This window comes from Miniopterus natalensis, chromosome 9, assembly GCF_054644295.1.
Source record: "Miniopterus natalensis isolate mMinNat1 chromosome 9, mMinNat1.hap1, whole genome shotgun sequence".
Classification (NCBI taxonomy): domain Eukaryota; kingdom Metazoa; phylum Chordata; class Mammalia; order Chiroptera; family Miniopteridae; genus Miniopterus; species Miniopterus natalensis.
In genome coordinates this window covers 783,911-810,951 of record NC_142089.1, presented here as the reverse complement: position 1 = coordinate 810,951, position 27,041 = coordinate 783,911, and the positions used below count along the sequence as shown (strand labels likewise).

The window sequence follows — 27,041 nt, the reverse complement described above, 5'->3', positions numbered from 1 at the left end:
AACACTCCCCCGGCACCTGATACGTAACACAAGACATCACGTAGGCACGGCGTAGGGTTTTCAGAAATATATTTTGAGCAGATTCAGTTTTTAGTTTCCCGTTTGTTGTTTTTTTGGTCTCCTGGCGCTTTGGCGGGCAGCACGTCACATCGCCGCCGCCCGATCCGCTTTCCTCGCGTGGGTCCAGTGGGCCGGTGGGGCCGCGCCCCCGGCGGGAAGGGAGCGGCGTCCGCCCCAGACCACGCGGCCACTCGCACGCTCGGCAGGAAAATACTTGTTAAAGGTTAACAACGGGAACTTACCGGGACTTAGAAAATGTTCCGCTTTTGTAAAAATTCTTCACGGCAGGCACTTCGACTCCCGTCCCCAGCCCCCCGTGCGCAGCGCCACGCTCCTCGTCCGCGCCGCTGGCGGGGCCCCCACGGAAAAAAGGCAGCATGGGGAGCGGCTACACCATCGGTACATTTTATTCCTCGGGACATTACAGGCGAGTCTCCCGGCGGCGCGGGTCGGGTCTGTTCCTGTGGAAAATGTGCACCTTCGAAACCGCGGGGCCTCCGCCGCGCAGGCACAGGAAGCAGGGTCCTCCAGCGCCAAGCCGCCCTGCGGGCCGATGCGAGAGGCGCCCGCGGCAGCGTCCCTCCCTGGCATGCAAGCGCTGCGGTGAAGGAGAGTGGGGGTCATTCGGACGTGGCCACGGCCGGACGCCTCACACGGACTCCTCGGTGGACAGCAGGAGCGGGTTGATGTACTCGAACCCTTCGAACTCGGACTGGTCGATCCTCTTGATGACGTCCCTGCGGGCACAGGCGGAGGGCAGCGGCTGCAGTGACGCCCTCCCGCCCGCCGCGCCCCCCGGCCCGGGCACCCCGCGGCCCCCGCCCCGGCCTACTCGTCATCGGGGGTCAGCTGCACGGGCTCGCTGGTGAACTGCGTGTCGAAGTTGTCCAGGCCGTAGTCGTCCGCGATCTGCGGCTGGAAGGGCGGCAACGCCTGCTTCTTCTCCAGCTGGGGACACGCGAGAAGTCACGTCAGTGTCACGCGTCCTTCTGCCGGCCCCACGGCCCACGGCGGGAGGCACGGGGGCCCCGAGCGCAGCCGAGCGCGCGCCACGTGGCGGGGATGGCAGGGCCCAGCGGGTGAGCCCGGCTCGCATCCCCGCGGGCACGCCGGGCGCACAGCGCTCAGGATCGCCAGCTCCGACAACGCAAACAAGGGGGCCGGGGACACGGAAACGCTGGCAGCTTCTGGGGACGTGAAGAGTGAACTCGGGTTCGGCCGAGGAAGCCGGTGAAGGACACAGGGCGTCGCAGAGACAGATGGGTCCTGCCCACAAGGCCCAGCGGGCATCGGGGGTGCGGCCAGCACGGCAGCCGGGCCACCAGCCGTGTCCACAGCCAGGCCGTGGGTGGGGACACGTCCGTCTTCTGTCACCCAGAGGATGGCAGGGAGGTCAGTGCAGAGCAGAGGGGACAGGGGGGCCCTGCAGGCAGAGCGGGGTGACCCTGTGTGCACACGTGTGTGCACACGTGTGCGTGCCTGAGCGTGTATGCTGCGACCGGCAGGGACGGGCCCCGGCCTGGGCGGGATTATGGGGACACGAGGCGTTCCCTTCCTTCGTTACCGTCTGCCCGCCACACCCACTCTTCTGTCAGCGTGAAACAGTCTTTAATAAAAGTGTAAAAGGTGGGGTATTTCTTAAACCATTTCGCTCTCCCAGCAAAAAGTCAGGGGGGTCCGGGAAGCAGCCCGGCGGGTCATACACCCCCCCGAGTGTCCCACGTGCCCAGGCCACCTTCCCCAGGAAGGGTCGAGGCGACTGCGGGGTCTGCGGCCTGAGCCGGGGGCGGGGCCGGGGCTGGAGGGGCTGTGGCGTGTCCGTGTGACTCTCCTGTGTCCCACAGCTCCGCGCTGCCGAGGACACCTACAGGAACCTGTACAAACAGGAAACTTCTTCCCAAAATCCCCAGAGCCGAGGGCGGCGAGAACATGGCGCGTGCGGAGCTGGCAGTGGGCACTGAGCCTTGGAGGCCGAAGACAAAAGTCAGGCCCATCACCTGCTGGGGACGGAGCCTCCCCCTGCCAGGGCCGGGCCCCAGGGTGGCAGCAGGAACATGAGGACGGGGCGAGCGGGCCCTGCCCCTGGCCTCCAAGTGGGGTGGTTCTGGACCCAGGACCCAGGACCCAGGACCCAGGACCCAGGACCCAGGACCCAGGACCCAGGTGTGTGCACAAGACCTTGGACCTCAAACGATTCAGACGCTGAGCTTTCAGGTGCAACATCAGCGGCTGATGGAAGGACACCAGGCCCGTGGGAGCTGGGACACCGAGAACGGACCACGTACCAGACACCGACGGGGAACCCACAGCCGGGCTGCCTGGGGCTGCCCGTCGAGTCCGCCTCACCCTCTGCACTCCCAAGAGGATGCGGAGATTCCCGCAGAGCCAGATGCCGCACAAAACACCACATTTGGTTGGCAAATGACCACGTAGCAGCCCTGACGCGGAGACTCACGGTCACCAGACCCGAACCTCTGACTGCTCAGGGCAGACGCTCGGCCAGGCCAGCTGGCGCCACGGGCCACGTGTATTCTATGTCCAGATCTAGGACAGCGTCAGGAAACCCGGGAAGCCACCGTGGCCTGGGGCTGCGTCGGGAGTGCGGCCCTGCCCGCAACGGGTGAGCAAGGAGCATGGCCAGTGGGACACCCCTGCCCGTGGGGACCTGTGAGGGCAGGGGGACCCTGGCCCCCACTCTATCAAACGCTCTGCCCCTTCCTCTGTGCCCGCACCCCTCACAGAAAACCGCCCCTTCAGGCGTCCCAGGCCCGGGACTCAGAGGCCAGCCACGCAGCTCAGATACAAGCGCTGCCCACGGCAGGATGAGCCCACGGTGCGCACCAGGCCACCAGGCCTCACCCTGCGCTGCCGGAAAGGGGCGAAACGGGTTAGGGGCACGGCCCACACCCAAGGACAGGCTTCCGGCAAGGACGCAGTGGCCAGAGTGAGCAGATGCCACCTTCCGAGGACGCGGTGCTGCAGCCACCAGGTCTCGGGGGGAACTGGATCTGGCCGTAGCCGCGGCAGTGCCTGAGCCGCACCCGGGGACCCGACACCTGCAGGGTCAAGGGTCACGGACCAGCGTGGGCGCCAGGCTGAGGACAGGCCTGAAGGCGCAGAGGCGCAATCACTAACCACAGCCTGGGCGTGGCACTCCCTCCAGGCCACGTGTGCCCGAGTGACACGGACAGGGTTCGAGACCAGCCAGAGTCCAGGCTTCTGCCTTGTGCTCAAGGAAACAACGCAACTGAGAAAACTCAGTCGGTTTCTTGCAAAGTGCCAGTGCTCTGAGCTCCGCGTCAGATTTGCACCTAACTGCAGGGGGCCTCGGATTCTGCCGTGGAACCTGCCAGCGAGCCTGGCAGCCACGCGGGGGCGGGGGCATCACGAGACTGTTCCCATGCTCCTCACACCAGCCAGGGTCCCCGACCTGGGGCCAGCTGTCGCTGCCCCACCCCACAGACACACAGACCGCAGCCCTGCACACGGAAAGTGCCGGTGACGGGAGGGGCCCCCGTCCGCCCCAGAGCCGGGCTTTCTCCACACCCAGTTCAAGCTGACGCTCCACGTTTAGTCATTAGCCATACAATCTTTTCTCCAAAATAGCGCATGTTAAACATTATATTTCGGCAACTCCGCGACCGTGCGTGTACTTTCAAATAAATCAGGTTCCCTCCCTTTAACAGCGGGAACCACAGGGCTGAACCCTAACAGGACGGCCCGAATGGCCACGCTCCTCGGCTGCCTCTGGACAGACAACGCCAAGTTTTGAAACCAGCCAACAGGAAACCAAAGGGAACACCCTCCTCTGGGTCAGCCCCGCCCTGCGGTTCCCCACAGAGTCATCAAGGGGCACGGTCGCAGACCCGGACGCCCCCCACGGGACCCCGGCGGCATGGCCAGGGGACGCCAGGCCAGACTCCCCCCCGATCACCAAGAAGCACCACCCCAGGGGTGTATCTGGTCCTCCCTCTCCCTGTTCTGTCACAGCTTCCAAGTCACGCCCCTCCAGCCCTGCCAAGGTGCCCACCACACCCTTCATGCCCACCCGTCACCAGGGGCAGGGGACTCGGGTTCTGTGACATTACCAGGTCCCAGTCTATGCTGCGGAAGAAAGCGTGAGACTTGATGTCGGAAAATCCAGTCTGTGGCCGGCAGCCGAGCCTCTCTTTGGGGTCCTAGGGGTCCGAGTTCAAATAAGGACATGTCAGCGAGAAGCAAAGAAGCCGGATTCACGGCCAGGCTTGCAGCCCATGCCCAGCAGGGAGCCCGCCTGCTGGTGACCAGCAGAGGCCCAGCCCTCCTTCCATTAAAACTCCCCCAGCACCTCCAGCTTCCTCGCCACACGTCTGTTGGGTGTAATTTGTCACCCCGTTTTGCCGTGTGGGTAACAACTGAGGACCCACAGGACGAGCCGGGATAGGAAGCAGGTTCCCACCCGCACCGAGGTGTCCGGAGCCGCCGGAAAACGACCCAGCGCAGCGGCTGAGCCCTGGTCCCTAACGGAGCCGGAGCCCAGGGTGCCACAGACTCCGCCTGCCCTGGGGGCTGCAAGCAAGCAGGTGGCTGCAAACGTACCTTGTTCAAAAATCCCTTCAGGACGTGGGAGGCTTTGACGGAGAGGAACCGGGGGATGCGGATGGGCTTCTCCAGAATCACTGCGAAGGTTGGGGTCACAGTGAGAAACCGGTCCCCTGCCGCACCCCCGTGTCTGCTGTGCCCAGCAGCGGGGGAGCCGCTCAGGGGCAGGGCCCTGGGACCCCGGGACCCCTTCCTACAGCCCAGCGGGATCGGCAGCCCACAGAGACCCAGCACACGGTCGCGTGTGTTCATCCCAGGTGAACCTCTGGCCACCGGCGTCCCCAGGTACACGGAACCTCTGCATGTGGCCGCCAGAGGGCGCCTCGGGGACAACTGAGGGCCTGGCTCCCAGGGCAGGGGCTCCTGGGTGGCAAGAAGCCCTAACGGTGGCGAGATGGGGGCATCGCCCCGGCTGAGCATGCGCCACGGTCCAGGCCTCCAGGGCGCACCTGCCCGGGGCACCCGCCTGTGCTAAATCAGGACGGGTTCTTCCCCGGTGACAGTGTCCCCAGCCCCTGGCGGGTCTGAGAACGGGGCTGGCCTAGCGTGTGGGGGACGATCGGTTCCAGGTGCGGGGCCCAGCCAGGGGACCCTCCCAGCCGCACCGTCGGTCACCTTGGAACAGGTAGTCCTCGGTGTTCATGTCGGGGTTGTCGGTGATGATGTCGAAGGGGGAGCGCCCGGCCATCATCTCAAACATCAAGACACCTAGCGCCCACCAGTCCACGCTGAACCCTGGGGGGAGCAGGGGCCATCAGGCCGGGTCGGCCTCACGCACCGGCTGCTGGACCAGCAGGTCCGGGTGCGGTTTCTGACACGTCCCCAACCTCCCCCGAGGGCCTGGGGACGCCGGTCTTTCGTATCAACTCGCAAAGCTGTCCCACGTTGAGGCCGTGAACCCCCCGCCTGGCTCTGCCTGTCGACGTCTAGGGGTCACCTGGCCTTTCGATTCTGTGTGCGGCACCTTCGGCCACAGACACACAAAACCGAGCTGATGGGTGGGGACGACCGTCCTCTCCTTCCTGCTTTCGGTCACCAGGCTTGAGGACCCCTTTTCCTAAGATACTTTGTTACATTTCCTTCCACAGTAACTGTTGCGGCTTCACGTTCAAATACAGCTGGTCCGTGGGGAACGTCTTTCAGTGAACAGGGGATGGGGGGGCTTCGGCCCGTGGACGGCAGCTGACCCCAAAGTCTCGTCCCTCCCTGTGGCCCAGCGATTGCCGCCTGTCCTCCGGCTACTAAGTGACATCATCGTAGTGGCCCCTGGTGCCCGATTACCTGAGGGCAGGTACTGCCCACCCTGCCCACCCCACCCCACGGGCACAGGCCTGCCTCACACCCGAGGGAGACAGGGGCAGAGGCACTGCCGTGTCCTCGAGGTGGTGGGGGCCTGGCTGCGGGTTACGCCCGGTTTCTGCTGCCTCACCCACGGCACCCGCTGAGCCGCGACCCCGTGTGCCTCTCCCTCCTCTCCAGCCCTTAGGGCTCCCTGATCAGAGACCTTCTGTCCAGTGTCCTCTACTGGGGACCCGCTAGCAAGACGTGGGGGAGCAGAGGCCGAGTGACACGGGCCTGGGAACAGAGGCCAAGTGACACGGGGCTGGGAACAGGGCAACGCGTACGCGTCTCAGGCGTAGTTTGCTCAGCAAGCCCCTCCTCCTGGGCGCTGGGCGAGGCCTCCGCCCTCCCTCTCTGCCCTGAGCACGTCCCCGAGCAGGGAAAGCTTCCAGAGTTGGGGTCCCCATCGCCCACATCGTCTGTCCCCTGCGTGTGGCCCCACTCGCCCGCCCGGCCAGGAGCCACTGCTCACCGTATTCCTCTCCACGCAGGATTTCCGGGGCGATGTAATTCGGGGTTCCGCAGAAAGTGCTCGTGGTGTCCCCGGGGCCCAGGCCTTCCTGTGGGGACAGAGTCAGTCACCAGGAGGGGGGACACCCCCCCGATGCGACCGGGCCGGTGGGACCACAGGCCTCTGAGGAAACCCGCTCGGCACAGGGGGAGGTGCCCGGGCTGGTCACCCTGGAGCCGGGGCACCTGGTGGGTCGGCGTCGCTGCCCAGGACCCAGCGGGCGAGCAGGTCGGGCGCCGTGGGACCCAACCCGGGGAGGCGCTCGCCTTGCACATGCCGTAGTCCGTTAGCTTGATGTGGCCGTCGGCATCCAGGAGGACGTTGTCCAGCTTCAGGTCCCGGTAGATGATGCCCCTCTCGTGCAGGAAGTTGAGGGCGATGCAGATCTCAGCGGCGTAGAACCTGGGGGCCGGGGGGACAGCCTATGTCAGCAGAGGACCCAAGGAGCCCGGACGAGAGGCCCGGGCACTGGCACGAGCCGGGGGGCCGCCGCTGACCCCGCTCCTGCATCGCACGGCCCGTGTCCTCTGGCCGACCGTGCACAGGGCCAGCAGGACCAGGAAAGACGCTCAGCACCTCGTTGTCCGGGAAACAAATCAAAACCTCAACAGGACAGCACCTCACGGCCACCGGACGGCCGGTGTCAAACACAAAAACAAAGAGTGTTGACAAGGGAGGAACATGGAGAAACTGGAACCTGGGGGGCACCGCAGGTGGGAATGTAAAACGGTGCAACCGCCGTGGAAAACTATGGAGACGCCTCGAAAAATTAAAAAATAGAATCACTTCTGGACGTGCCCTCGGAGAACAGGACGCGGGGTCTCCCAGAGGCGTCTGCACACCCACGTGCGCAGCCGCACTACTCACACCCGCCAAGAGGGGGCGCCAGCCCGGTGTCCACGGAAGGGTGGAGGGTGATGGAGACGGACAGACGCGCCCCGTCCACGCCCTGGGACAACCTCGGCCTCAGGAAGGAAACTCCAGGCCCGGCCGGGCGTGGCTCAGCGGATGAGCGTCGGCCTAGGATCCAGGCGATCGGGGTTCGATTCCCGCTCAGGGCACATGCCCGGGTTGCCGGCTCGATCCCCAGTCGGGGGCCTGCAGGAGGCAGCCGATCAGTGACTCTCTCATCACGGATGCTTCTCTCTCTCCCTCTCCTTTCCTCTCTCTGAAATCAATAAAGACATATAAAATAAAAAAAAATAAAGATATATTTAAAAAGAAAGGAAACTCCAGCACCTGACGTGGATGGACCTGGAGGGCGTCATGCTGAGCGAGAGGAGCCAGAGTCAGGACAGACGCCGCGTGTTCCACCCACGGGAGGTCCCTGGAGGAGTCGGTCGTAGAGACAGAGTAGATGGTGGTGTGGGGCCGGGGGAGGGGGTGAGTGTTCAATGGGGACAGCGTGTTAGTTGGGGACGATGGAAAGGGTGGTGGTGACAGCTGGACATCAGTGTGAATGTGCTTCGTGTCCCCAAGCCGTGCCCTTAACTGTGGTTAACGTGGTAGATTTTATGTCGTGTGTATCTCACCACAGTTAAAAGAAAAAGTGAGTGTGTGGGGCGTGTGCTCTTCTCGATTTATAAACTGCTTTTCCCCAAAAAGGCTCTAAGGTGACTCAAAGCTGCATGGAAATTTTTCCAAGTGAGGAAATGAGGGGAGAGAACACCGTGGAAAACAGGAAGGGGGGGTGTGGACGCAGACGCCGAGGCCGCGCGGGGAGCCGGCCCGGCCCGGGCAGGAGAGGAAGGGGCGAGTGTCCTTCGGAGCCATTTAAAAAAGAGAAAAGGGGGGTCACTTTCTCCCAGGGCCCAGCGAACCCCGGCTTTGCATCCGTGTGAAACAGACCAGGAAGCGGGCGGGCGCTCCATCCACTCGGGGGAGTCGAGTCAGAGCCCGTCCCCCCGTTTCGGGAACGGACAAGGCGGAACCAGGGCAGCACCGTCCCACGGAACACCCGCCTCCCGGCCGCCCCCCAGGGGCCCTGGCATCTGCCCACGCGGGGGAGGGCGGGGCTCACGCTGCCCCCAAACCTCACCTGCGCGCTGCTGACCTCCCGCGCCCGCCCCTCCGAGGCCCGCCCGCCGCCCGGCACCCACCTGGCGTGCTCCTCCGGAAGCTTCCGCTGCCTCTGCATGTGGAACATGAGGTCCCCCCCGTTGACGTACTCGATGACCAGGAACAACCTGGGGGGAGAGCGGGCGGTGGGGGCTGGGACCACGGGCGGCCGGCGGCCCCCGGCCTGCTCGCCGGGAAGCAGCCGCGACCGAGAAGCTGCGCGCTGGGGAAGGCTGTCCCAGGCCGAGGGCCTGTCGTCCTTCTCGGCCGCGTCAACTCTCCCGCGCGGCCGGGTCGGCAGGGAAAGCAGCCCAGACCGGAGAGGCCACGGTGGAGGCGGAGCCCTGCGCCCCTCATCAAGGCATCACCCTGGGAGGCCCGCGGTCACCCAGTTCTGCCCCCGATGTGACAAAACGCGGACACCCCAGCTTTCACCAACTCGCTCGTTCCATCCAAGCAGAGCGAGATCTCCCTCAGGGCAAAAAAGGTAAAAAAAAAAAATAAAAAATAAGGCCCAGGGGGGAGCGGAGGCCTGGAGGGCAACGGGAACCAGCTCCCCTCACGGAGGAAACACCATACGAGCCGGTGGCAGGTGCAAGGCCAGGTGATGGGAACAAGGCTGGTGAACGACTGGCCTGGCCGCTGAGTCTGGATGGACTCCAGGAGGGGACGGGGCGGGCGGAGGAATGGAGGGGCCTGTCGAGAGGGGTGGAGGTGAGGAGATGCCCGTGGGCAGGACGTAGGGAGGAAGGCGCTGGCGGGACTCCTTGCCGGAGCCTGGTCACTGGGCCTGGCTGTTCCCGGTGCAGAGATGACCCCGAGCAGCAGGCCAGAGGGTGGGGGGCTCAGTGCTGGTCCTACCAGTGAGTCTGGGGAGCAGTCGAGGGGCCCCTGGGGTCAGGCCCAAGCTGCCGGGGTCCTGGGATTTAAGGGACCAAGACCCGATGACGTCATCAGACGCGCTCAGGGCCCTTCAAGTCTCCAGACAATCTACCAGGCGGCTTCTTTCCAGATAAGCTCGTTTTCGCATTTAATCAGGTTCCATTTTCAGAATTAAATTCCCACACAATTTTCCAGAAATACCCTGCTGAGGGCAGCTCTCGGATTTGTATTTGTAGGTCACTGGCTCCGCTGGGGGAGTCGGGAGGGAGACAACCCCAGTTCTCGGGCCACGCGGCAGAGTCCACACAGCTCTGGTCTTCCTTCCATCCCCACTTCCAGGGATGTCCTCAGAACGCACCCTTGACCTTGCCACAGCCTCACCCGTCTGTACGTATTCTTGTGCCCACCTTCACGCCACGGGTGAGAGACTGGCGCACCTACCACTGGCCCGACAAGCCCAGGGACAGGTGGCAGCCACGTAGCCCACTGCCAGGCTCTGTGCCAACATAACTCACGCTTAACCCTGTTAACCAGGGAAAGAACCTAAGAGTTAGTCCAACATTAAAAAAAACAGCATTTATTCAAAATTCTAGGGTGACTTCTAAGTGGACAGATACTGTCCAGTTACCAGGAATCGTGTCCCCTAGTTCTGGAAAAGGCATCCTGACAGCGCCTAAGGGGGCCGAGGAGTGAAGGGGACATTTGAAAACCAAGAAAAGTGGAACCGAAGGGAGTTTCCTTTTCCGTCCGGGAACCACAGGCCGTTTCCCTACGAGGGACGTGCAGGCAGGTCCAGCCGGATGCGCAGGGGCCTCTGGTCCCAGGTCCTGGGTCCCTCTCCGATAAGGGAATTCACTTAATTTTAACGCCGATCCACCTACAATCACAGTAGAGGATTCTTTTTCTTTTTAAAGCAGGATTATTATTTTTGTCCATAGATAGACCTTAATCCCACGTCTGACATTTCTCCCGAGTGAGGCTCCATCAGTGGCACCAGGTGCCGATTCACCCGATGACGACGCTGTGACTCAGACGAGCTGCCGTGACAAACCCTCCAACGTCCGCGGGGAGCAGGTGAAGCCCACCTCTGGCTGCGGTGCCTGGGGGGAGGGCGCCTGCCACACGAGTGAAAAAAATGTGATCTTCCGTCTGGACAGTAACACGGGAACAGGCGGGAACTTGTGTAAGAGGAGCGGCGACTCTTGGGCGGTTACTGTCCCGTCCCCCCCCCCCCCCCCCCCCGTGGCCTGTAACCTCCGCCTGGCTGTGGGGCCGGGGCCTGCAGGTGGTATTGCTCAGCCCCTCGGCCGGCGGACACCCTGGAGGACACAGGATGACGGGATCCGGGAACCAGGAGGGGACGGTCCCGTTCCCAGCCGCTCGGTCAGGGGCAGCACCTCTGTGGCCTCCAGCCCTGGCAGATGGGGCACCACTTCCCCGGATGCACCCAGCGTGACGGTCACAGGTGGGTGCCTTGGTCTTAGCTGCACCCCTTCCTCTCCCAAAATCCTTCCAGCCCCCATGGGAAACAGGTTTGTCACCGTCACCAGCCACCCTGAGTGAGGCAGGTACTGACCGATGCCCTTGGATGAGAGAGAAATAAGCAGGGGCGCCCCCTGGAGGAGGGGTAACATCACAGGGGTTGTCAGCGTGCACCTGAAGCCCAAGAAAACGACCTGCGGGTCACCGCGGGAAGGACGCAGGAGGCAACAGGCAAAGCTAATGTACCGAAACCATGTGGCTCGTTCCCACGTGGGACAAAGACCTCGCCAGAAACGAGACACTCAGGACAAACACGAAGCAAGGAAGATGGGAATGCCGCATGAAGAATATTATTAAATCCCCCGAAGTGGGTGCGCACAGGTGGGAGGGTGGGAAGGTGGCCACGAGCCACGTGGGGGGCCTGACGTCACGGGGACGTGGTGCTGCTCCCTGGGGTACCTGTAGACATAACGCCTCCCAATAAAAATGCCAGTTTCTCTTTCTTTCTGCAGCCAGGCTGGTTCTAAAGCCCACGTGGAAAATAAATACAAGCACGGATGTGACGCGGGCAGGACTGGTTAATTCAGGGAGTGTGCCCCACAGCGGCTTCCTTCTTGGCACTTTTATTCATTTTAAATTGTGTAAAAAAATTTTTTTTAATTGTGTAGTTTTTTTTAAAAAAAAGCTATTTTAGGTGGTTTCTGCTATTACTTAATAGTTGGCAAAAAAGGAAAGTTTCTGGTCCGGTCGTGACAAAAGCAGCTGGGGCTTCGTCTGGTCCGCAGGCCTGGCCCGAGCCAGGTGCTGTCCCGCGAGGGACACAGCTGGGCAGGGCGTCCGGGCTGGAGGGGAAGAGGCGGGGGCACCGTGGCCTCATCTCTGTGCAGTCGTCCAAGTTGGGCCGTGGACGTCAGCCACCGAGGTCACCACGTCCTTGCCTGGCTAACCCCCAGGCTCTTCCGCCCCCAGTGACATGCTTCCGACACGTCCTGTCCCCAAACAGCCGGCCACCTCCAGCTTAGGAAGAACCAACGAATCGTGTTTCCTAGTGTTGGGTGTGGACCCCGATAAAGGACGCAGTCCCCAGGTTCTGGGGACCGGGACCGAGGCCGAGCCCCCGAGGGCCCCTCCCCGTCCGAGCTTCAGGATGATTCCCAGTGGCCGTCAGTCTACGCACTTGATGCAGAAATAAAACAAACCCTGAAACTTCTCCGGGGCCCTGGTCGAGTCGCGATCACCCCCGATGGAAGAGCCGTGTCTCCGTGACGCCCTCGTGGCCGCTGTCCGCCAGCCCGAGCGGCCCTGCACCAGAACCCAGTAGCGGGGGCCGCGTGTTCTCCGATTTACGTGACTGATCCCAATGAAAAGCGAGGAAAACAGGGACCTCTGAGCCGTCACCGGGCGTCAAGAGAACAAAGGCCGGGTGATGGTCCCCGCCCACTCTGCCACCTGTCACTCAGCGTCAGCTCTATTCTGGGTTTAAATTATGACTGTAGCGAACGTACTGCCTTTGGAAGCCGCGGTGACTCACGTTCCCACGGAGACGCCACCTGCTGGTGGAGGTCTGGGGGGGGCGCGGCCGAGGTCACGACCCCTTCGCCCTGTGCCTGCTCCACGCTCGTGACACGTCCCGCTCTCGCCTCCTCCCACTCCCCGTTTGCTGAGGTCGAGCAGGCCGGCCCCTTGCCCGGCTCACCCGGCGCCTCTCCGTCGCCCATCCCCACCTACACGTGGTGGCCGCCCCCTTCTCGAAGCCGGGCACCCACCAGCCTCGCCGACTCCCCAGGTGGGACACGGGCACGAGGTCCCTCCCTGTCCAGGCGGATGGCGGGTCTAAGTAGGGTTTATAAAGAAGGGCACAGAGCAGTGCTGGGCTGTGTCCCCAACACAGCGTGCGACAGGAGCCTCGATTTTAAGGACAAAGTGGAAGTTAAACAGCCGAAGCTCAGCAGCAACTGTCTGTCTCAGGGGTGGCCTGTCACCTGTGGCCTGGGACGGTGCTGCAGTGACAATGTCCCCAAAATGCAGTCTAGTGGGGGGGAGGGTGTTGGGTTTTGCTAAAAATAGTGATTTCAGCTACAATCTCTGGGTCATTTTCCTGAAACAGCTTAAACAGAAGCTGTTTCCCGTTTGGGTGATTTTGTGGTTAATTTTGAGGTGGCTGCTGTTTGGAGAAGACGGGCCGGCCATGTGGGTGTGAAATGTGGTTTTTCCACGACACCGATGATCACTTTGTCTTGAAACACAGTTGTGCTGGTGGAAGCACCTGTGTATATGTGATGCCACCGATGCAGACGGTGACACTCGGAGACTCCACGTCACCCATGACCACGGGACACGGCCGACCAGAAATGCCCGTTTCTCCCCACCCAGCGACACTCCTCCCCCTTCTCATCACCGGGGTTTGTGGAACCGTCACTGTTTGTTACCAGATTTCTGCCGGAGGCCGCAGGGCACCCGGCCCAGCTCCAGGCCTAATCCGTTTCCTGTTGTGTCAACACAGTGACAGTCACCTGGCGCTCAGCACCGGCCACGGCAAACCCTCAGTGATGCCAAACAAAGGGAGCCCTCCCAACGCCTGCAGGGACCCTCAGCCCCCACGGCCTCGCTAACATTCCGTGACTGAATCCACGTGGGTGTCCCGGTGGCTGTGCCACTAACAGCCACCCGGTGTCTGACCAGGGGAGCTGCTGGTTCTCATCACATTAGCACTTGGACAACCAGATGGGCCTCCAAGCGGCAGGTCACCCCGCCCAGCCACTAAATTCACGCATCCGCACAGCAGGAGGCAGGCGCCCCTGCCACCCGTTCCCAGAGGAGGAAGCTGGGGCCCCGGGGGTGACCTGGGCAAGGCCGCACAGGCAGGAAGAGGAAAGGCTGGACGTGGGGCCGGTGCCGGGGCCTCTGCTCGGACAGCTGCCAGGAAAAGGTGTCTGCAGGGGACGTGGGCACCACCCGGCACACACCCTTCCAGGTTAATGTTTCTATGTGTCTTCAGCTGTCTGCAGCCACTTTCTAACTTCAAAAGCCAGCCACGCGATCTAATCGAGTGCAGTCCGTCTGGTGGAGGGACCCCAACCCCCTCCCACCTCCTGGGGCACCCCCACCCATCTGCAAACCTGCCTCAGCCGACGCGTGCAGGACTCGGAACTCGACGTAGAGCTGGTTGTGACGTCTCGCTAGCCTCTCACTAATTAGTGAGCCAGGAAAGCCCGACAGGTGCTCACTTTACATTTGTACCAGGAACATGACTGTATCTTAAAAAAAATCATTAACACCAGGACTGCTTACATGGTGCCGGGTGTTAATAAACCACACAGCACAGCCCGGCCCTAGGAGCTCACATCTCACGTGGCACAAAGGCCCGGACAGAAATGGAAACAGCCCAGAAAGATGCCCTGCCCGGGGTCTCCACGTTCCAGGCACTTCTAGAGGCCCCCGACTGAGAGACCACACGTGCATGAGTTACCCCTGGATGTGGCCCCCGGCGTGGAAAAGCAGGACAGGGAGTGGTCACGTCGTGGGGATCCCGCAGAAACATCTAACGGGAGGAAGTCGTTACAGCTCCGCCTAAACCCACCGGGGGACTGGGACGCGGAGGGGAGTCCCTGGCGTCAGAGCGGAAAGTGCTTGGACAGCAGGGAGGGAAGCGAGGTTAGAATATTTGCCCCTTTACACCCATATTTACAGTTCATAGAGTAAAATTCACCGAAAGCCAAAACCAATGCATCCTGGAGCCCAGCGAGGAGGGACGGGGGTTGGGGTTGGCAGCCCGCCCCCTGTGGGTCCGTAACCCCAGAGACTGTGGTCAGGGCTGAACAGAGGTCCGGACACAGAGCGACACACGGAGCCCCGGCTGCCACCCTCCCAGCGAGCTCCAGGGCGGAGAGGAAAGGGCAGGGCCACATGGTCAGGCAGCGTGGCCACGCTGGGCAGAGCAGGGACCAGGGTGGAGCTGGTCACAGCGACCTGGCCTATTCCCCCGGCCCTGATCACACCCCAGGAGCAATTCAGAGAGTAATCAGAGGAGCTTGGAAGCTGGAGAAAGAACACTTTTGTGTTCTCAAAATACGGGTCAGTGCCAACATGGGGGGACAGGCAGCCTGGGGGGGCCCAGGGACCTGGCAGCCCAGGAGGCTGTGGTGGGGTTCAGGCCGGAGAGAAAGGGGAGAACCTGAGGCACATTCAGGCGGTGGAATCGGTGAGACCTGGGGAGGTGACAACACATATGTTGGGGAAAGGCCAGTGAATCCCAGGTGCTGTGCACACACAGGTGGCAGCCAGTCCAGGTGGGAACAGGGGAGAGTCGAGGGCAGGTGAGGAGGTGGGTGAGCCGCGGGTCTGACGCACAGCTGAGCACTCAGAGGAAAAGTTAGGACTATGACAGGCCTGCCTGCGAGGCGGCCCCTTAGCTGGGGTCTGGGCCTCGAACGGTAAGCCGTTCCCTGTGCCGAGATAAAACTGCCCAGAAAGAATCTTAGCCTTGGGCACAACTGTGTGCTGAGCCCCGTGAGTTCTAGGAAACCGCTGAACCCCGGGTGCTCGTGAGGACCGCCTCCCCCAGAACACAGTCATTTTCCAAATAAACTGGTGAGTTCAAGTCAATGGGCAAGAAATTTCTAATCAGAGCATGTATTTTACATCCTGGACCCATAGTTTCTCAACCTTTTCAAAACAGCAGAATTCCGATACATGTGCAGCTGTTAGGATTTACCGATTTATTCCACGAATTAATGAGACCCACAAGCACAGACCCGCCTCCTGATCACAGGGGCACCCGACACCCGATCCAATGCCTGCACCTATGGGATGCTTCCAATAAATGTTTTGTAAATGGAATAAAATAATTTAAGTTCAGATGTATGAGATTCACTTAATCTGACACCAGCCAATGAGAACAAAGCTAAGTGGACAAACCAAATCCCCCCCATACCTGCCACTGGGAGATGCCTAGGGTTCATGCCAACTCAGCCTCCACACAGTTTGAGTCAGACATCAGCAGAATCTCAGAGACCCCCTTTCCTTACCTGCTGGTCGTCTGGAAGCAGGAGTGCAGGCCGACCAGGAAGGGGTTGCTGGACGCCTGCTCAAACACGTGCTTCTCCGTCTGCACCCAGTCGATGTCCTGAAACAGAAACCGGGGGGTGTCAGGGAGGCTCCTGAACACTCTCCACAGGCAGCCCGGTAAAGGGGAAGATGTCTCTCACCTCTGCTTGTGGAAAGACAATGCAGAGAAAAAAGACGACACCCATTTGGAAATATATCAGCACCACCATCACCATCTCCACTACCATCACCCATTATCACCCACCACCACCACCATCAGGTCCATCACCACCATCACCACCATCTCTATCACCATCACTGCCACCATCACCACCTCCATCACCATCATCTCCATCACCACCTCCATCACCACCATCATCTCCATCACCACCACCTCCATCACCACCACCATCTCCATCACCATCATCACCTCTATCACCATCACCACCACCTCCATCACCACCACCACCATCTCCATCACCACCACCACCATCATCTCCATCACCACCACCTCCATCATCACCACCACTACCATCTCCATCACCACCACCATCACCACCATCACCACCACCACCATCATCTCCATCACCACCACCTCCATCACCACCACCTCCACCATCATCTCCATCACCACCACCTCCATCATCACCACCACTACCATCATCTCCATCACCACCATCATCTCCATCACCATCATCTCCATCACCACCACCATCACCACCATCATCTCCATCACCACCACCTCCATCATCACCACCACTACCATCACCATCATCTCCATCACCACCTCCACCATCATCTCCACCACTACCATCATCTCCATCACCATCATCTCCATCACCACCACCTCCACCATCATCTCCATCACCACCACCTCCATCATCACCACCACTACCATCATCTCCATCACCACCATCATCTCCATCACCACCATCATCTCCATCACCACCACCATCACCACCATCATCTCCATCACCACCACCTCCACCATCATCACCATCACCACCACTACCACCACCTCCATCACCATCACCACTATCTCCACCATCATCAGCATCACTATCTATCACCTATCACAATCATCATTTACCACCACTTCTACCACTGTCACCAGCTGTGTGCTAGCCTCTGGGCTACAGGCTATGACTGCTCTACGTGCTCCCCACAGAAGCCTTGGGAGGTGGGTCTCATCCCCACTTAAAACATGAGGAAACAGAAGATAGAGAGTTAACAGATTCCAAAGAGCCCCACACCCACCTCCTGAGCATCACTCCTCCCACAGGTCTGCCCCCTCCCAATCCACGCCGGAACTTGGGGAAAAGCTCTCCTCTTCCCTCCGTCTGTGCCAAGAGACCCCCGGGGTGGAGTGGCTTCAACCCCATCTGTCCATGCAGAGGACCCCCAGCCCCTCCTGTCCCCGAGCTCCAGACTTGCTTGTGTAACGGCTGCTGGATAATTCCACTCGGCATCTCACCCTGCAAGGCAGGCCTCCAGCAGAGCTCTTGACCAGCCCCGCCATCTGTTCTCCAAAGGCAGCCGGTCACCCGGATGCTCAGGCAGAAAGCCCTGCTGGTTGCCGAGACTCTCCCCCCGCCCCAGGTGGAGATCAAGCCACCAGGTTCTTCCGCCTGACTGCGACTGCCTCCTGCCTGCCAGACTATATCCATGGGTTCCGGGGATCAGGATGTGAACATAGCTCTTTGGAGGCCACCATCCAGCCCACTGCTAGAGTGTCCCTGATAGCCTTATGTCCACTGCCCAGGCTCACAGCCACAGGACACCACTGTCTCTCTCACACACACTCAGCTCCCACTCGCCGACTCCTAGAGTCTCTCTCTTCCCTGGAGACCACCTAAAACCCCCACCTCCCAATCCTGGTCCACAGCGGACGACGGGAAGAGGCCAAGAATGAACAAAGCAGTGACTCCTCTGAATGCCTTTTCCCTCGGGGTTCTGCAAACTCGACCTCACCCATCCCATTAATTTTCCAGCTGGCAGCTGTGCTGGGAAGGGGTCTGGAACCATCTAGCAGTGCAGCTGACCAGCGGTGAGGACACTGGCAGCACCGCACCTCCCAGGGCCTCAGTTTCCTTGACTGTGAGGCCCAGACACCACCACTCACATGTGAGCTCAGCACTCAGGGCCGCTGGGCAGTCTGTGCATGGCCCAAACGCCTCCTGTGAGTGGGGCCCGTGCCCACTCAGGTCCAGCCCCAGCTCTGCCCTCCCTCCCCACCATGAACCTGGGTCAGGGTGGGCCTGTGTCCCAGCCACAGCCTAACAATAACAGTGTCCTGTTCTCTGAGCTCAGTATCCTCTGCTTCTCACACACAGAGCCTGCATCTGGATGCGAAAGGAGATCAAAAGTGCATGAAGCCAACAAGCCTCTTGAAAGATTCTCAGTATCACTAGTCACTATGGTAACCCAACCAAGACCACAATGAGATCCCACGTCACACCCACCCGCTCGGTGCCAATCCAAACCCAGAAAACAGCAGGTGCTGAAAAGGATACCTGGGAACAGGGACCCCGCATGCGGCTGGCGGGAATGCGGAGGGTGCAGCTGCTGCGGAAGACAGGCTGGCGGCTCCTCAGACAGTTAAACATGGACTTGCCCTACAACCCAGCAGTTCTACTCCCAGGTAAAGACCCAAAGAACTAAAAACAGAGGCTCTAACAAATACCTATACACGTGTGTTCACAGCAGCTCTACTCACAGCAGCCAAAAGGTGGAAATAACCCAAATGTCCATCAACAGATGACTAGATAAACCAAAATGGGCCCATCTGCAAACTAGAATATTACTTGGCCATGAAAAGGAGAGAAGCTCTGACACAGGCTACATAGTGCGGAGGAACCTTGAACACCGGATGCTCAGTGAGTGAAGCCAGACACCAAAGGCCCATAGCGTGCGATTCCGTGTAAATGAAATATCAGAACAGAAACCCAGAGACAGAAAACAGATCAGTGATTGCCAGGTCTCCTTTTGGGGGGATGAAAACATCCTGGCACTGGACAGAGGTGATGGTGGCACAACATTGGGAATGTGCTAAATGCCACCGCTGTGTACCCTTCAAAATGGTTACAATGGCCAATTGTATGTGTATTTCACTTCGATGAAAAGAACAAAGCCCACGAAGCCAGAACTAAGATTCACACAGTAACCGTGCCACGTGCCCCCGTGGCACGCACTCCCGTGTGACCCACCCCGTGGCACTCCCTCGGTGGCACACCCTCCCGTGGCACCCCCGTGGCTGACTCACCTCGTCATCGTGCACCAGCTCCTTCTTCACGACCTTCATGGCATAGATCTGGTCATTCTTCTTGAGCCGCACCAGGAGGACCTTGGCGTAGCTCCCACGCCCGATGACCCTGATGAGGTCAAAGTCCTGCAGCCCCAGCCCCTGAGAAATTTTGATTCCATCCATCCCGTCGATGACTGGCTTGAGGTCCTAAGGGAGGGGGGACAACAGAACGCGGAAAGGGGGAACATGTGGGATTCTAAGTATGTGGCATCCCTGCCAATCCTGACAAAGATCCTGCATGCCCCAGACCTCAGACCCCGATCTGCTCATGAGTCATGACTCCATGTCCTAAAGACCCACCCACCCCACCCAGGAAGAATCGCCAAGAACAAAGGACTTTGCAGCTTTTGATGGAAGGAGCTTGAAACCAAAAAGCTCTTCATTTCCACAGACCACGCGTGGCCCCGTCCCCAGCCACTGGTGGCCCCTCTGAGTGATAGGGGACAACCAAACCAGGATGGGCTAGAGAGTTGACCACAGGTTCACGCACCCCAGGGCCATCAGGGCTGGGGCCCCAGCGCTGCTGGCCCTCCCCGGGGCCATCACTGGCTCGTGTCTGCCAAAGCCAGTGTTACTGGAAAGGCACAGTGAAGGAGGAAGGCAATCGACTTAAAACAGGTCACTTCCTTCCTGCAAATCATCTCTGGCCAGGACATCTGTGGTGGATGAAGGAGGTGACTAAGTGGTCCTGACCCATGCACAGGACCAGCAGGCAGAAAAACCTAGATGTGACATCTGCCGGTCACTCGGGGAAAGCTGGGCAAAGTGGGGCTGCTCCCTGAGGTTTTGCGGAGGTTTCCCTGCTCCCGAGTACACTCTGACCAAGGACACTGAGACCATGCCTTTTGTCACCCAGAGCTGCTGCACACAGAGGTCACATTGAACCTCTGGCCCCAAGCTGGGGAGGGCAGGAAAGGCCAGCAGAGGGTCTCCCTGGCCAGAAGGACCACCTGTGACATAAATTTATAAAAAGAACTATGCATTTGGTCTCCCTCCCTGTCCTGGAACACAGCTTCTAAAACCCTCGGAATTTCCTAAGTGCCAGGAGGCCTTTTGTTATGCTAATAAGGTGACTTTTGGAAAGCCCCTCAATCACCTAAGGATGGGGGCTGGTTGCCAGGGGAACCAACCACGTGATGGGAGGGCTGGAACATTCAGTCCCACTCCCGACCTCCACGGAGGGGAGGGGGGCTGGGACTGAGCTCTCTCTCTGTGGCCAATGGTGGAATCAACCCTGTCTGTGTAATGAACCCCCCACAAGACCCCCAAAAGGACGGGCCCCTGAGACCTTCTGGGTTGATGAATAGGTGCAGATTCAGGCAGAGTGACACCCAGAGAGGGCGTGGAATCTCCTCCCTGATCCCACACACCTCGCCCTGTGGTCTCTCCCACTGGGCTGGCCCTGAGTTAGGTCCTTTTATAATGAACCCGTGATCTAGTGAGTAAACCGTTTCTCTGAGCCCTGTGAGCCCCTCTAGCAAAACCATCTAACCCAAGGAGGAGGTGGGTGCAACCTTCAATCTACAGTTGGTTGGTCAGAAGCACAGGTGACAACCTGGGCTGTCCCTCGGCCCACAGACAATGCCAACCCTGTAAGAGGGCCCAGAAAACAATGCAAAGGCTAGTGAGCCATCCCCCGGGGGCCAGCCTGAGCACAGGGTCCCCTGTGTGGAGGTCACTGTGACAGCCTGAGCCCCCTGTACTGACGTGGACACAGCCACACCAACGTCAGTGCCGTGGAGGCTCCCTGTGTGCCAGGCGCGTGCTAAGTGTTTATGCTCACGGACAGGTGCAATCGTCATCCAAACCTGACAGCAGAGAACCCCGAGGTCAGAGGGGTCCCGAGTCAAGCTCGGCCTCCCCTGCCACCTGGGCTCCCACAGACACAGCCAACGGCAGCGTGGCCTGCTCTGCATCTTGGTGAGGATTATACGCTGAGCACCAAGTCCTTACCGAGATTCAGCCACGGTTCAAGTTCTGCTACATTTACCTGCTCTCAGTCCATCTGGCCACGCAGAGGTCACCTCTGCGAAACACAGGAAAGACTTCACGGACTTCCACCCCAAACGCTGCGGTGTGCACTCCTGGGTGCCCACAAGTCCACGCCTTCACTGGAGCCACAATCCCCAAACGCGTCCAGTTCACATTAAAATTCCACAGTTGCCCGAGAAATGAGCCAACGGACTGAGATGGACACTAGAAATTCTGACGCGTCCCCCTGTGCACTCACCTCGGAATCATCTTTGATGCTGTCACGTTTCCGGGAGGAAGAAATGTAAGGAACTGTGGAGAGAGAGAAAACACGTCGTAACAGGTGTTGTCAGGAGCATGTCCCCAGGCACCAGGACAAAGGGGGGCCCTCAAGGCAGACGCATGCAGCAGCCACAGAACGCCGCTTTCTGGGCCCCACCCAGACCTGCTGGCTCTGAGCACCTGAGGATGGGGCTTGGGAACCACATGTGTGACAAGTTCCCCCAGGGACTCATCTAGAGGAAACTAGTCATGTAAGATTTTGGTATCTACCCTACCAGTCTTTGTTCTTAGAGTAGATAGATGGACAGATGGATGGGTGGGGGTGGTGGGTAGTAGACGGTGGATGGGTGATGGATAGGTAGGCGGGCGAGTGGATGATGGACGGGTAATGGAGGTAGGTGGGTGGACAGGTAACTGTTAGTCTCCTGGGTGAGGTGCTGTGCTCAGAGCTTTATGTGCCCTGGTCTCACTTCATCGAGGGCTCTTGGGATGGATCACGTTTATGAAGCCAGGGCCAGGGCTCTCATACACCCTGTAATAGTCCACAGACTGTGGAAGCTCAGAGTCAGGCCATCACTTACACTGGCATTCAAAATCTCTCCCCAAGTGCTTATTAAAAAAAGTCTATCCCAACAAAAACCAAAAAAAAAAGCAAAACCCCAAGAACCACACAACAGCAGGCTGCGTGCACAGCAATCGCCCAGCAGGCCTTTCTCCCCAGAGACCGGCTCTGCAGCAGCCAATTTATGGGAGGGGCCCACGTGGTGACTGCCACACGGAGTGCCTTGTAGAACACCCCACGCAGGCGCAGAGGGGAGCCCCTAGCCCTGGACTCCCATGGCAGCAACTCGGGGAGACCTGGGCCCCAGGGAAGGCCACCCGCCCTGCCCATCTCTGCTGGGGCCGAGGGGAGGCCCTGGAGAGCATGTCCCAGGCCCCACTGGTGGCAGCCACGCTTGCCGACATGGACCCTTGCAGAGCAGGCGGGGTCTGGGCAGGACTCGTGGTCAGAAAGGGGAGGAAGCAGGCGTCCCGGGGCGAGCGGAGCCAGATCCCACCAGCAGGAAGGAGGCAGCGCTTACTACCATCGGTCTCCTCAGAAGGAAGGTCTACGCTGTCGTCCTTGTCGTCTACTGCGGGTTCTTGGGAAGGCATGACAGAATCCTGCGGAGGGAGAGACGGGGCGTTACAGAGTGACGGGCAGGGCCACAGGACGGCTTCTGGAGACGCTGCGAGACTTTAAAGTCACCTATTAAAACATATACACTGTTACACATATCACGGTACACATCGCGCAAACTGTTACTTTGTTGCACTGAAGTTACCTGTGGTTCCACAGGCAGGGGTGCTGTCTCAGCACTTCGTGACCCTTGCAGCAGATGCTTTCTTTATAAAACGGGCATTTTTACCTAGTGCTCGGTCACCTCCCCAGTCCCCCACTGCCACACGTGTGCATGTCACATCCAGGCAGGCTCTGAGCCCCATGGCCCAGCTCCCGGGGTTCCACACACTGACGTCACAATGGAGCTGCTCCCTCCTGGTGGTCGCCTAGGCTCCAGGGTGGGTGTCCCTCAGCTCGATGACTGACTCGTCCTTGGGGCTGGCCTCACTTCTGAGGCTAACACGGACCTAGGGGGTTCCAGGGTATGGGCACCTTTATCGTTTTTGGCTGTCGCAGGTGACAGGAACCCTAGAGCTAGTCTGTGCGGGGACCCCACATCCCTGTGCTCCAGCGGTATCGGGGTGAGAGCCAGACTCAGACGTCAGCCCCCAGAGGTGCCTGTCCTGCCCCCACTGCGACAAGACGCAGATGAGCCAAGTGTCCACACGTGCGCCAGCGGACACCTGGATGCTTGGTGAGAAAAAAATCTACCAACAGCGGCCTGAAGGGCCAGACACCTGGCATCCATGATCCCCAGCTGGTGGTCAGGGCGCACAGCACACGGGGCTGAGCCCTCCGACTTTCCGAGCAGCACAGGCTCTCACCTCCCCACGTCCCACGACTGGGTAGGATGAGCCACAGCTTCCCCCATACCCAGCCCAGAGCGGCAGAGGGCACTGGGCACCCCAAGGGCACTGGGGGTTCTCAGGGCTCAGAAAGAGGGGTCCTGTCCCAGACGGCTGGCCAGGGCCATCGCTCTGCCTCCCACAGGTGCCGTCCCCTCACCTCGTCCGTGGCAGGCCCACACTCACCATATGCCTTTTGCAGGTCAGGGGGACGAGCACGTGGCAGCGCTTATGGACCAGCAGTTTGCAGTTGATGCACCTGTAGCCCTGCCTCGCGAGGCCCCATATCCTTTCGCTGCACTGGCCACAGTACGCTCTCTGCAGACGACAAGAGGGGGTGTTAGGCAGGGCCCGGGCACTCCCAGAGCCCACGCTCCACAGAGGAACGAGGCAATGCCCTGGGTCAGATGCACCTTCGCTGATTTTCTCAAAAGATTACATGGCGCTGGGGCAAGAGGTGCCCTGGTCACCTAGTCACACATGGGCACCACGCCCCCACTCAGGTCCATCCCAAGGTGGGGGGAACCTGTGGCCCCGAGGAGGGCGTGGGGCCCTGCTCTGTGAGAGGGGCAAAGGGAGGACTGCCGGGCGAGGGTGACGGGCAGGGCCTCCCGTGCTTGTAGGAAGGAGGGCGGTTAGCCAGGCTCCGTGGGGACCCGCCTGGGTGTAGTGACCCAGGATGAGAGGAGATGGGGAAGCCCCCGACCCTTGTCCAAATTTCTCACCCAAAGGACGGAGACACGCACTCTCCCCACATCTGACTTGTCATTTTGAATGGCCACACGGGGCAATGTACGATCATCCTGGTATTTTTTCCAGCACTTCTACTTAAATGGCCCACCTTTGTTCTTAATTGATGGTCATCTCAGCTTGTTTACTGACCCCAACTGTGAAATGTTTCAAGGTGCGTGAGGATGAACCTGGTCAAAGCCAACTCCAGGCACGTGGCACAGGCACGTGGCACAGGCACGTGGCACCCTCAGGAGTCCAAGGTACCTGGGTTTCCGAATTAGAATCCCCCCCAGCCATAGCTCATTTACACGTTTCAGTTCTCTTTCACTATTTTAAACAAATTTCTTTCTTTTGAAAGAGTCAAATACTCCTGGAGATGAGTAAGAGGGCACACCTGTACCAGTAGCCTGGACTAAGCTCATTTAAGAAAACTGGTCAAATCCCACACCACTTGGTTTGGACTGTGGCCAAGCAAGCAGACCACTGCGCCAGCGCTCACAGGGCCTCACAGGGACGCACCTGCTCCTGGGCCAATGGCCTCAAGAAGCTCATCTCTCATCAGGGTGGGGACAGGGAGTAGAGCAGGTGCCCCTGCCAAGTCCCTGCTTCTCCATGGGGAGGAAAGCCCTTTGCCCACCAATTGTGGGGAAGGAGGGGTGTCAGGGCCTATACCCTGCAGTCAGAGAAAGGAGTTTTTCTCCCAAAACCTGGCCTGCCTCACTGGGTGGGCTTCATCTTGGACTGAAAGCCAGTGTGGGGTGCGGGGCTCCAGGACCCCTCCTCTGATATCCTGAAGGGATGGACGTTTGAGCCAAGACAGGAAGAAGGGGTGAGCGTGAGCTCCGAGGACGTGCGGGAGGGCAGGCTGGGCAGGGCACATGCAAAGGCCCCTGGGTGAGCACGCTGGTGTGACTGTACTGAGTTCAATGGTGTCCCCCAAGTTCATGTCCACCCAGCACCTCAGAATGTGGCCCTACTTGCAGAGAGTATCTTTGCAGGTGTAGTTAAGTTAAAACTGGGCCAGAGTGGACTGTATGGCCCTAATCACACCTGGTGTCCCGATGGGAGCAGACACAGGGAGAAACGGGGCAGGTGGAGACAGAGGGAGAGGCCGGGGCGCAGCAGCTACAGGCCCAGGAGCACCAAGGAGTGCTGGCCACACCGGCAGTAAGAAAGCGGCAGGAAGGACCCTCCCTGGAGATGGCAGAGGGAGCGGCCCTGCCCACACCTTGGTTTGGGCATCTGGGCTATAGACTCTTAGAGAATAAATTTAAACCCCCAGTTTGTGGTGCTTTTTGCAGCAGCCCCAGGGCACTAACTGTCCCTGGCCGCGAGGCCCCTGCAGGCACCTCCCCTCTGGCTGTGAAACGGGACAATCACACAGCCACGTGAGCCACTGGTTCCCAGAGAAGATAAAGGCATCATGAAGAGACGCGGTGGACACAGTGGGTGGGGCCAGGGCTGCCGGGGTCACAGGAGGCCTTCCTGCCACAGGAAATGCGGCTCAGCACACCATGCATCCTGGTGTCATCTGTCAAAGCCACAGTCCCACCCTGGGCACAGGCAGGCGGGACCACAGGGCCACAGCACCCCGACCAAGGGTTACATAACCGGAGGCCGAGGAGACCCAGACACAGGCTGCATTCATCACCCAGCACCATCCGGAAAAAACCTGAACCAGAACTCACACAGCTCAGGAAGCCTTGTAAAGGCTCGTTCGTGATGGGGAGAAGGCGGGTCTACAACCCAGCTCCGGATGGTCTCTCCGCTGTGTGCTGAACAGAGCCCAGCTGTTCGCTTCCTCTCCTTGCTCTTTGCTTTTAAAGCAGCACTTAGCACGGAGCACTTGGCACCCAGCACCTGGCACACAGCACTCAGCACACAGCACTTGACACACGGCACTCGGCAGACGAGCCCACATCCCAAGGGGGCAGCGCTCACCCTGTTAAAGCGCTTGGCTTGGAAGAGATGGCCGTTGGCACGGTACAGCTTCCTCCATCTTCTGGCTCCACGGCGGTAGATGGATTCTGGAAAGGACATGAGGAAAGTATAAAGGACCAGCACAGGGCCGCCGGCCCGCGGCCCCGCTCCACACATGAGGTGCCTTCAGGACAGGGTGCTCCTGTCAGGGGCCTCGGGAGGCAGGCACTGAGACGACAGCACCCAGCTTGCTGCTCCCTCTTGGCCTCTCTCACATGGTCCTCATGTCACAGCCCAGGTGGGAAGGACAGACAGGGGAGCCCCAGACGGCAGCCTGGACGGGACTATCCGAGGCCTGCAGTCCTCCCGCTCGTCCTGTGCACCCTTTCCTTCTGGGCATGGCCACCGGGCCCTTCTGCACCCGGGAAACAGTGCAGATGAGCTGTGAGCTCAGGTGACGTTTACGCCTCACTGTCCACAGCCTGACCACAGCGCCTGCCAGCCCGTCCCAGGCTCCCCCCCGGGACGCGAGAGCCCCCAAGGGTCCCAGCCCAGCAAATCCTGGGGCAGGAGGAAAGCAAACAGAACACCTATGCTGGGTCCTGTCATCAAACTGCTTTCACCACACACAGGCGCCAAGTCCCAGGAAGGGGAGCGATGAACCCTCTGCTCGGAAACACGGAGCTGACGCCAGAGCTGAGCTGCCAGCTGAGTCTCGGCCCCTCTACCTTCGTGCCCCCGAGCCCCTTGGAAATGACTGTGTGTGGAACGGCGTCTCCGGGACACAGGGCAGCTTTGTGCTCTCACAACGTCCTGCAGTGAGGGCGACTCCAGGAGCCGTGGACGGGCCTGAGGACACTAATG

The 27,041-nt window shown here is 60.0% G+C and overlaps 2 protein-coding genes across 3 annotated transcripts in view; both read right to left on the bottom strand.

The window, feature by feature from the left end:
• Positions 1-552: 552 nt before the first annotated feature.
• On the bottom strand, positions 553-26,278 carry LOC107540144 (protein kinase C zeta type). Of its 2 annotated transcripts, XM_087820064.1 has the most exons (14): positions 26,199-26,278; positions 23,712-23,843; positions 22,601-22,682; positions 21,496-21,548; positions 19,224-19,412; positions 15,943-16,040; positions 8,593-8,679; positions 6,760-6,895; positions 6,455-6,542; positions 5,257-5,376; positions 4,639-4,718; positions 4,149-4,238; positions 893-1,008; positions 553-797 (listed from the first exon to the last, which is right to left on the bottom strand). In XM_087820064.1, exons 2-14 carry the CDS (start codon positions 23,712-23,714, stop codon positions 710-712), a joined length of 1,230 nt encoding a protein of 409 aa, XP_087676190.1. In that variant the 5' UTR covers positions 23,715-23,843; positions 26,199-26,278; the 3' UTR covers positions 553-709. The 2 variants fall into 2 exon arrangements, with proteins under 2 accessions (XP_087676190.1, XP_087676189.1); XM_087820063.1 differs by lacking the exon at positions 26,199-26,278 and having other exon boundaries at positions 22,604-22,682; positions 23,712-23,792.
• Positions 25,679-27,041, bottom strand: part of PRKCZ (protein kinase C zeta) — a 44,430-nt gene continuing 43,067 nt past the window's right edge. The window contains exons 5-6 of the mRNA XM_087820315.1: positions 26,199-26,284; positions 25,679-25,810 (exon numbers count right to left, since the gene is read on the bottom strand). Of these exons, the coding sequence (XP_087676441.1) occupies positions 25,679-25,810; positions 26,199-26,284 (218 nt within the window). The remainder of the gene's footprint in view (positions 25,811-26,198; positions 26,285-27,041) is intronic.